At 45.9% G+C, this 10,791-nt stretch overlaps 1 protein-coding gene across 1 annotated transcript in view; it reads left to right on the forward strand.

Annotated features, from left to right (window-relative positions):
* The first annotated feature begins 7,993 nt into the window (after positions 1-7,993).
* LOC146813214 (C-type lectin domain family 2 member B-like) overlaps positions 7,994-10,791 on the forward strand; it is a 284,546-nt gene continuing 281,748 nt past the window's right edge. The window contains exon 1 of the mRNA XM_085620092.1: positions 7,994-8,964. Within this exon, the coding sequence (XP_085476218.1) occupies positions 8,706-8,964 (259 nt within the window). The 5' untranslated portion in view covers positions 7,994-8,705. The remainder of the gene's footprint in view (positions 8,965-10,791) is intronic.

Here is a 10,791-nt window from a genome sequence, read left to right on the forward strand (position 1 = left end):
TTTAATAAATACGGCCGGGGGTTGTACGACTCCCGCCTCCAAAAGGTAATTACCTTCTCATGTCCCTCATTAAAAATGTGGTTTACGCGCAGGGGGAGGGGGAAATTCGGTAGTCCCAGACCATAGAGAAAGGCGGGTGCCGGTATCGGCCCCGCCGCAGATATGGCGGGGCACAGACCCCCTCCCCCCATCTCGCCTGTTCGCCCGGCCCGGCAAGTCTACCGCGTCAGAGAAACGCGGTGGGCGCGTCACGGCCGGGATTGGGTGGCGGCAGGGAACCCTTGGCCCGGAAGCAATTAAGGTGCTTCCGGGTCAAGGGGGTGGCAGGGGATAGGCCAGTTAGAACTGGCCTGCCCCCAGGGTTAGGATAAAAGGCCGGGGAGCGCGGGACGCGGTCTCTTGGTCCCGCGCTCTCAGGCAACCGGACGCAGCCCCTGGGAGGCTGCTAACTATTTGTTTGCCCACCCACCATCCCCTGTTGCAATATGGTCATTGGGTAATGAATGTGACGGTGCGGTTTTGTTTTGTTCCTTAGGTTTTTTCCCGTTTACAGGTCATCTATCGTCGTATTTATTGCTATTCCTTGGTCAGGCGGTAAGGTCATGACTGGTGAGCAGTTAATTTAAGGTCCTTAGGGGGCGGCGCCATTCACGGATGTGGTCGCCCAGGAGGAGGGACAAGGGGTCTCTCCTAGAACTCCAGGGGCGATACATCCGGTTGGATGAATGGGTGCGGGGAAAGAGGAGAGTCACGCTTTCTTTAGGCTGGTTGGCCACCCCGCACTGGTATGGACGTCATTAAATGGCGCAGAGTGCAAGACCCCCCAAATTGGAATGGAGTTCAGGGAACGTATGGGGGTAACCGGGGGGGGGGGGAAGTACCCTCTCGGTAAGCGGGCCCTCTGCGCATGCGCAACTCCTACGGGAGGGCGTGGCTAATTGATAAGGATCTGACACCGGTTAGCGACCTTGCCGTAGGCCCAAATAGGATACGCAGAAAGTAATTAATGTATGATTATGTCCAGATGTTAGATTCGGATAGAAAAACTATGTATTAGAGATAGTTTAAGGTTAGCCATCTGATATCTGTGCATATGAATTGTAATCAAATGTTGTGTTATGTTTCTGCGTATAATTGTGTAAATATTGTTTATTTCAAAATGTTATTTTGTTTTCATATTTTAATAAATACGGCCGGGGGTTGTACGACCCCCGCCTCCAAAAGGTAATTACCTTCTCATGTCCCTCATTAAAAATGTGGTTTACGTGCAGGGGGAGGGGGAAATTCGGTAGTCCCAGACCATAACGCACGCACGCACACACACACGCTGTCACGCTGTTCATCCATTCTTTCTCCCTTTCTCACGGTCCTCTGATCTCGTTTACTCGTCTATTCTGTCTTTCTCTCTCTTGCTCGGGATCAAAGTCTGGTGATAAAAAGTAAGTTGCAGTCTAGATCCAAAAAAGAGCGTCATGCCCACCACCTGCGACCACGAGCAGAATAAGCACTACTTATCCTCGGCCCAAGCCACTTTGTTTAGCAGTGATGTCCGTTTACACCGTCTAAGATCCTCTGTTGTGGTTTTCTGCGTTTCGTTGTTGTTTCATAATCCTGGTGAGTCGTCGGGGCAGTGCGCCCCCAGTTGTTCAGACTATCCCTCCTGGGGTGTAGCCGAATTTAGTTTTGGCATTTCTGCTTTCAGTTCATCGGAGAAGTAATCCCTCATAATTGTTCAAGCAAAATTGACTGATGCTTTGTTTTTAGGGCCTTTTTGACACCAGTGGTTTCTGGACATTTTTTAAAAAATGATTTCCTTCAGAGCACTTTTGTCCCATGCAGGAGGTGTTAAGTTTGATTTTTAATAGAATGCTGTTAAGTATGATTCCTTTTACGATAGAGAATGCGTTTCTCAGAAATAGGAGGAGGCTTGTGCCTGGTAAGTCCCTGGCAGCACGTTTGACTACTATAAAGTAGTAAGGGGCATATTATCAAGGACGGCGTTAAAAATTATCGCCGGTTTAGCGGCAGGAAACTTACGCAAAACCGGCGATAATGGGCTTGATAATATGCCCTTGAGAATTCCCATAGAAGCCCATGTTCTGGTGTGAACATGGGCTTCTATGGGAATTCTCTGCGGCATATTATCAAGCCCATTATCGCCGCTTTAAACCGGCGATAATGTTAACGCCGTCCTTGTTAATATGCCCCTAATTTTGTAGTAGTTATACGTGGACAAATGTGCATGGCATAGGTTATCACAGTGCAGCCGGTGCAAACCTTTGCAGGTTGCATTGGACTGTGGGGTCAAATGAGGCAGATTGCCCTCTTTGTGACTTGCAAAGGGAATAAACCATTTCTTTGCACGTGCGCTTCCAGTGCTAAGCATTTTTGGATGAAGATATCAGTGATCATTTGCCAAGCAGAATCTGTGTATGGCGGAAGCTTTTTCAGTGTCAGCGACATTGCTGTCACTTGGGGCAGCAGGCAGCAGTCCGTTCCACAGCCAGTGACTATGTTACGAGAAGCTGCCTTTTCAGAATTGCGACCTTCCCCACCAGCTCCTGGCCTATAAGGCTGAGCTGTCTCAGTGCTGGAGCAAGGAACGTGGGGTATACATACTAGCCACAGCGGCAATGCCTCTGACACCAAGGTCATAATATGAATAACTAGTCTCTAGTGCTGCATTACTCATCAGTCAAATACCAGATCTAAATGAGTACATTATGAGCTTTTAAAATACTCAAATTTATGACTCAAAAAAACACTTTTCTATTTCGGGATTCATATTCAACCAAGCCGAAGCTTCTAAATGTAGTAGTCTGAGCTGCATACAGTAGAGCTAGTCACGGGTAGCTGGAAAGCTACCAGTAGTTAATGAACTACTTGTTGGAGAAGGCTGGTGCATCCTCTACTGTGAGCAGCAGTGACATGAATAGTTGCCCTCTGTTTTGCCAATGTGCAACATTCCGTCCAATAAAAATTTTTTAAAAAGAGATATACCATGTCTGAACTGGGGTGGCGTGGTGAGCAAAATAACGATGGATTCAACCCAGATCTGTGACTGGGGGTGAATGTTTTGCCAATGTGCAACATTCCGTCCATCATCTTGTGTGTTTTGCTGTTCGCCCTATGTGGGAAGGGTATGCCCAGACGTGGGTCCCGTGCTCACTACGCCACTGGAGTCAAGCTATCCTGGCTGAAGAGGGGTGAAACCCCGAAACTGGTCCTAGGATGCTTGATTCCGGTCCAGGGAAGATATGGCTTGGCCGTTCGGGCTGGACTGTTCCCATGAGGCACAGGGTCAAGACTGATTTGCATATGGCCATGTCTGAACTGGGGTGGCGTGGTGAGCAAAATTACGATGGATTCAACCCAGATCTGTGACTGGGAGTGAATGTTTTGCCAATGTGCAACATTCCGTCCATCATCTTGTGTGTTTTGCTGTTCGCCCTATGTGGGAAGGGTATGCCCGGACGTGGGTCCCGTGCTCACTGCGCCACTGGAGTCAAGCTATCCTGGCTAAAGAGGGGTGAAACCCCGAAACCGGTCCTAGGATGCTTGATTCCGGTCCAGGGAAGACATGGCTTGGCAGTTCAGGCTGGACTGTTCCCATGAGACACAGGGTCAAGACTGATTTGCATATGGCCATGTCTGAACTGAGGTGCGTGGTGAGCAAAATAACGATGGATTCGACCCAGATCTGTGACTGGGGGTGAATGTTTTGCCAATGTGCAACATTCCCTCCATCATCTTGTGTGTTTTGCTAGTTGCCCTCTGCAGCCTTAATTTTCACGAGGCAGTGTTCACCTGACAATGTACAACCTCTTTGGACAGAGAAGGAAGAGACCATCTTCCAAATGCAAATTTTTAAGCTGTTTACAACATTTTGCGCATGAGCATTCTTTAATTTAACTCACGAGATATAATATCAAACCTTCTCTACGGTGATACTTTGATCTACACTTGCTTTTTCAAAAATCCCATCAAATAGGATGCGTTCGACCAGTTTCTATGGAAATATAGTTTTTTTTTTTTTTAATGAGATGTACTACCACAAAAACTATCTTAGGGGGTATCCAAATAGATGTGGGACATCACATTTTTCTCGCATTACTGAAAAGAAAGCTAAGGTTGTAAGTTCTGACAATATATCCCTTTCCACTGCTAGAGATGTAAGTGGTGTTGGTACTGGGTCATTTCCTTTTACCTTGGCCACACACCTAAACTATACCCACTTCCTGAAGTGGTGATGCTCTAATGCCAGCATTCGGTTTCAAAGCAAGGTGTGCACCGTCAAGTACTCACAATTGCAAGCGTTTGGAAATGTTCCTGGCAGAGTGGAAGATGCTTTTGCCTGAATGTGTTCTTACGTCATGCAGTTCTGGAGGAGAATTAATGAAACATTCTGAAAATCCAGAGCCTGTCTACTAGGTGCACAAGAGCAAAATGTCTCTGCTGCAGCGTGAGTTTTAATTAATTCACCACTCTTTCTTCTGTCGTTCTCTTACACATTGTCTCTTTCGTTCTATCCTGTTCATTCTCAATGCCTTTTATTATACCCCAAATCATCTTTTTTGTTGTTTTGGTCTCGCCTGCTTTCATCACGAGCTGCCTGGTTGCGAAAGACCTGTTGTGAACGTATAGTGGACCTACAGCCTGCCGATTGCTTACAATTGGTTGGTTTTATTGTCCGTCTCATCTGCTTGCTTCTTTTTTCTTTCTTTTCTCTCAAAACATAATTTTATTGTTGATAGACAATATAGCATAAGGGCCTCAACGGGCACCCAATAGAAAGACACATGAAAGCAAAACCTCATCTGCTTGCTTCTTAATCGTTGGTTTGTCTTCTTCTTCTTGTATCCTACCTCTGCTCACATTTAGGGAATTGCATATTTCTTTTTCATTCAGGGCTCCATGAGGGTGAATGTTTTCTAGCTCTCTCCATCATGTGCTGCTTACTCTCCTCAAATACCCCCTTGAACTGTAGCGCTTCCTACCCTTCCAGTCTAGTCTCTAAAAGTACCTCAACAGAGATGGTTTGGGGGTATTTCAGAAGAGCAAACTATAAGGGGTTGTTTTTGTTTTATCTCCTGCAGTCCACTTATTGCATGAAAGCGCACCCTGTGGCACTGAAAAGCCTCTAGGACTCTGGCAGAGGGCCATTTGCTGCATTCACTCAGCTGGCATCTGAGGGAAAAGGTGTACTTAGTGTGACACTTCTCCTGTAAGCCCTTAAATCTGCTCCCAGTACTGCTCCACAGGACCAACTCAATGGTTCCACCCAAACGGCCTCTTTCAGACTGCTGTGTTGAAATCATTCACAATAAGCATTTGCATAGCCAATAGGTCTCACCTTTGGGACCTTATAAGTATTTAGTTATGCAGCACAATATCCTTGGTGCAACAACATTAACTGTTGCATAATTAATAAGCCACCCTAAACACCAAGCTCCTGGGAGTGGCATCAAGGTTAAAAATCAATCAGCCCTCCTCAGTCAGTACCCATCTGATAACCATAAAAGAATAGTGCCAGATCAAAACAAAGAGCACTCTACAGAATCCATAGCAGAACTGTCCACAAACGGAGAGTATACGGCCCAAATTACCAAATTGATAATGAATCAAATAGCAAAGGGCCGACTATCAGGAGCTCCGGGCCCCAACGGCATTCCACCAATACTGTTTAAAAGTGACCCGGACTTCTGGAGCAAGGCACTGGAGCCCATCTTCCAATATGCAGTTACAAACTTCACAATCCCAGACTCATGGAGAGGCCCAATTATAAGCCCAATTTACAAGCAAGGGGCAAGGGCAGAACCAAAAAATTATCGTCTAATAACCTTGATTGATACAGAGGCTAAATACTTTGCAGGGCTCCTCTTAAAAGAAATATCTACCTGGGCTGAAGAAAACAAGGTAATACCCTTGACCCAAACTGGCTTCCGGAAAAGGCAAGGAACCATAACCAACATAATGGCACTGTCCCTGCTCATGGACGCTGCTAAACAGGGAAAATACCCACTTTTTCTATGTTTTATAGACTTCACAGCAGCTTTCGACCATGTCGACCGTACCAAACTATGGCAAAAACTCGATAGTTGGGGAATTCCTTCCAATCTACTTTCCCAATTAAGGAATCTGCACACTAACACATGGGTTAGGATAAAGCTTACAAACGGTGGTAAAATATCGAGAAAGATTCCCACCTCAATGGACTCAAACTAGGATGCGTTTTAGCGCCTATGCTATTCAACCTATTTCTCGCAGACTTACCAGAGATATTGAGCAGCAGCGCAGGCCACGCACCAAAACAAGGGAATGTTCCCCTACCTTGCCTGTTATATGCGGACGACCTGGTTTTGATAAGCAGGACCCCCGTTGGCCTACAACATCTACTGAACGCCACTTTAAAATTCTCGCAAGAAAACGCACTAAAAATAAATTACAACAAAACAAAAACCATGGCGGTCAATTACCACAAGAGAAAACATCTTAGTTGGTTTCTAGAAGGACAAGGCCTGGACCAAGGTGCTAGTTACAAATACTTAGAGGTCATACTGGATCAAAATAACTCAGCAAAGCCACAACTAGAAGCCGTGCGGAGAAAGGGGGTAACAACATATTTAACAATCAAACCCCTAAAGAAGCTCTTACCGGATCTGTCACTTGACCCCTTGCTTAGAATCATGCAAGCAAAATTCCAGCCAACTATTTATTATGGGAGTGAAGCGCTGAAGGGAAAAGACGCCGTAACTCTTGATAAAATAATATCTAAGGCATACCGCGCAATTTTCCATCTCCCTAGAACGGCCTCCCCCGCTCAAATTCGATTAGAATTCGGACTTCAAAAACAGTCCTTAGAACGCATGGGAGCTTATGTGAAATGCTTGCACAAAATTAAATACGATGTCAAGGGAACCCTGAACGAGCTACTCTGGACAGAACTCTCCCTCTCAAGAAATACTCCGGCAAACGCATACCTTCGGGAAGCGATTAAACAGCTGGGGTTAACAGAATTGTGGGAAGTCCAGGGTAACCATCAAATCTTTAAACAAAACAGTCACAAAGGTAACTCGTACCCTATCTGCACTAGAGGATAAAAAACTCTAGCGAATAGATCACATGGCTGGATGGTCTTACACACTTATAATAACTTATATAACAAATTAACACCTCAGCCCTACCTAAAAGTGGGCTTAAAAATTCCTCAGACTAAGACTGGGGGCAGGCCCCTTCAACCAATTCTTGCCTCCCTGGGAGAGAAAGGATGAAAACGACCAATGCCGGCTATGTAGTAGCGGTACAGAAGATGCAATCCATATTATATGCATTTGCAAAAACTTAAAAGATATCAGGAGTATCCTATTAAAACCCGCCTTCGAACAATATGGTGTCAGATTAAGCATTAATGTTGTGCTTTAACCCCGACCGGGTACAGCTAAACTGTAGGTTAATCAAATTTCTTGACATTACCGCAAAGAGACTAAAAAACCCGGATTGAGTCGCTGAAAGACTAAGTTCTATATGAAATACAGATCAAAACACCTTCAGCTACAGTTACAACAACAACAACAGCTAATTTTTGCAAAATTGTGTTAATAATCTTATTGACCGTGATAAAAAAAGTTTTAATTCTATATAGTGATTTTATTATGGAATGAGTGGAATTTTATTTTTGAATATGCAAAGGTTTTAATTAATCATGCATAATAATAAATAAACAATAAAACAAACTGTTGCATAGCTAAACACTTATAAAGTCCCAAAAGCGAGACCTATTGGCTATGCCAATGCTTGTTTTAACTCTGCTTTTGCTGTGGAACGTTCATGGAACGGGCCCTTACTATTCTCATGCCCCCCTCCACCCCCTGTCAGCCCGCTCGTCCTCTCCTTGTATCCGATCCCCACAAGCTGTGACCGCTATGGTTCGCTTCTCCACCTTAGGTCAAGACTGGCCTTCTCTTATCTCTCTCTCCCACACTCTGGAGCGGTCTCTATTTCTCTTGTTCTTGCCGTCTGCACACTTTCCTCTTCTCCTCATCTCCCCCCCTTGTCTATTTAGCTTTCTTTCCCAATTGACAGCTTATCCCAGGGCTCCCCTCTTCAAGCAATCGCGCGCATTACTGGATGCGTCACCGTCTGTTGCGCGCGGAGGAAGTCACAGTCTATGTTCAGTCATTGCGGGTGAGGGCGAGCTCTGTCCTTGTTTAAACAAACGAAGATATGGTCGGCTGAGTCTGCGCTGCTGCAAGGAGCCGCCGCAACCACAGCCAGGTAAAGAGCGCAGCAAATGATTATGTGCCTTAATAAATAGGCGCTGTAGCACAGCAGGGCTTCGAGGCGCTGAGGTTTGCGCTTAGCGGAAGCCAGCCACCTTGTGAACAAGGTGTCACTGCGTGCCCAGGTCGTGGAGCGGGTGACGGACAGGGCCGCAGCTGCAGTGACGTGGGATGGAGTAAAAGCTTTGCTGACTCAGGCTTTGCTGTTGTCGTTCAGTTGTTCAATAAAGCGGAAATGAAGCAAGCAAGCGTGCAAGCAACAAGACGGAAGTCCCCACTGGACTTTGGCAGCCACCTGGCGTTCAAGAGGGTGTCCAATCACTATCCATCGACGCGGAGTTTTTTAAGTACTCCCAGTTTTGACAGGCGGGTGACCAGAGCCCCCGAGCGCTGCTGTGATTTGCCCAGGATCACACAAGGCCCAGAATGAAGACAGACACTCACTTGCCGTTGCCTATACACCGCGAAGATTCCGGCTTCTTTACTCCGGTAGGGACCCCGTTGACTCAGACCCCCCAATCCGTCAGGAAGAGTAATGACACAGGCTCAGATGCGCAGGATGAGGACGCGGACTCCCTCAATGCAGTCAGCACCGAGGATGACCCGCTGAGGAGTCGGAGGGGCTCGGAGGAGCCGGGCCCCAGCACGGAAGATCCTTGCACAGTCGCCAGGAGGTGGAGAGAAGGTAAGAGACACGAGTGCAGCAGGTGCAGTGAAGCCGGGCCCAGGGGTGTTACAGAGGACCAGGGTTTTCAGTGGTCCGGGTCTCACCAGTGCTGACCCCTGGCGCAGGCGGTACGTTTTCTTCCGGGCTGCAGTGACAGAGGCACATCGATGTGCTCACTTCTCAGTCACTAGTGGAGAAGTTTCGCATGACGTCATGGCAGGTGAGCGTTGTAGGGGGAGGGAAATCCATCAAAGAGTCATTTTCTCTCTGGATTTCCCTTCTCTTTTTGAAACTCAGGAGCTGCAACATTGTCCTGGTGTCAGCAGGGCTTTAAGTGGAAATATTCTACACAAGCCATACTTGCTGCTTATTTTTCGTGTGCAGCCAACAACCATTGACAAAGCAAATAGTCCTGACTTGTTGTAGGTATGATGTTATATGTTGAATCAGAATCAGAATATATTTTATTGTTTAGTTAATTAAAACCATAACACTATTCCAATAATCTCAAAACCAAACACCATTTTAATATAGCTGAAAAAGATTGCAATTTTAAAAATTCTTGTTGCAGCTGTACCCTAAAAATTCATTTGGGGAGTGTAAACGTCACAGTGAATGAACAGCGCATCTATGGGTCATGAATACACAGGGTGTACAGGATAGGTAATTCATGCAGTACGTTTGCTGTTGGAAGGGAGGCAGGGCTTAGTCTCTAAAGTGCGGCTGCGCTTGGCCGCTAGCCGTGTTTAATGCTTTCTCGCAATTAATTCAGTTTTTTATTAAATTACAGTTGAGCTGTGGGTCGTTTGGATCGAGACATTTCAGTATTGCAGTTCTGCAAGAACGAATACCTCGTTGAATAATTTCTTCAGCAATTTGCAGCGGTTTAGACTTACGGCTGGACAGATACATATTGAATGAATAAAATCCTGTGTTGGTGATCGGCAAAGAGTACTGACCCTGTTTATGTACAGAAGGTGCCCCGTCCTGCACATAAACAATCCTAAAATGCCATTTTGTAACTTACATGTGTGCTGCTTCGTGCAGCACACATGAACGTTACAAAATGGCATTTTTTTAAAGGTTTGTTCATGTACAGGAAGGGACTCCTTCCTGTAAATATGAACAAACCGTGGCATTTTGCTTTTTCCATGTATGCAGCACAAGGCAGCACACATGGAAAAACCAAAAACAAGGAGAAATTAAGCATTTCTCCTCGTTTCCCCAACTTAAGACCAGGATTTTTCTGGTCTTATGTTTGGCGCTACTACATGTTATCGCCGCCCTTGATAATAGGTGGCAGCATCGATCACAATGGGTGTTGCGGTGGAACAACCACCGCAACACCCACTGCACCCCCCTTTCATGCTAAATTTAGCACAAAAGGGGTGGGTTAACGCTGCGTTGAGAATAAGGCGCTTACCCTATCGCCACGGGAACGTCATAAAAAGTGATGTTCTCATGGCGATAGGGGCTTGAGAATATGCCTCTCAGTCTTTAATTAAGGAGAAAAAGACAGACCCAGAGAGGGGGCTGGTTGCGGTTTTGTATACGATTGCAGTACCATCCATGCATGTGCTTGCTTGCTTAGCCTGGCTTTGTCCTCCGTTAGTGAATGCTTTTTTGCCACCTTCTTTAGTATTTGTTGAAAAGAAGTAAATGGTAGGTTCCGCTGCCAAAGGTCTGCCATGTTGGTAAGTTTTAACGATGATTGTAGGTACTCAGTGTAGGCCAACTGAGGGTCACCTTGTAATGTATTCCAGAGGGCATTATTAATCTCATTTCCTCGGTTGCTTCAGATTTTATACCAGGTCTTTATTGTTGGATATCTTCTGTATATTAGTT

Source organism: Triturus cristatus, chromosome 7, assembly GCF_964204655.1.
Source record: "Triturus cristatus chromosome 7, aTriCri1.1, whole genome shotgun sequence".
NCBI classification, from domain to species: Eukaryota; Metazoa; Chordata; class Amphibia; order Caudata; family Salamandridae; genus Triturus; species Triturus cristatus.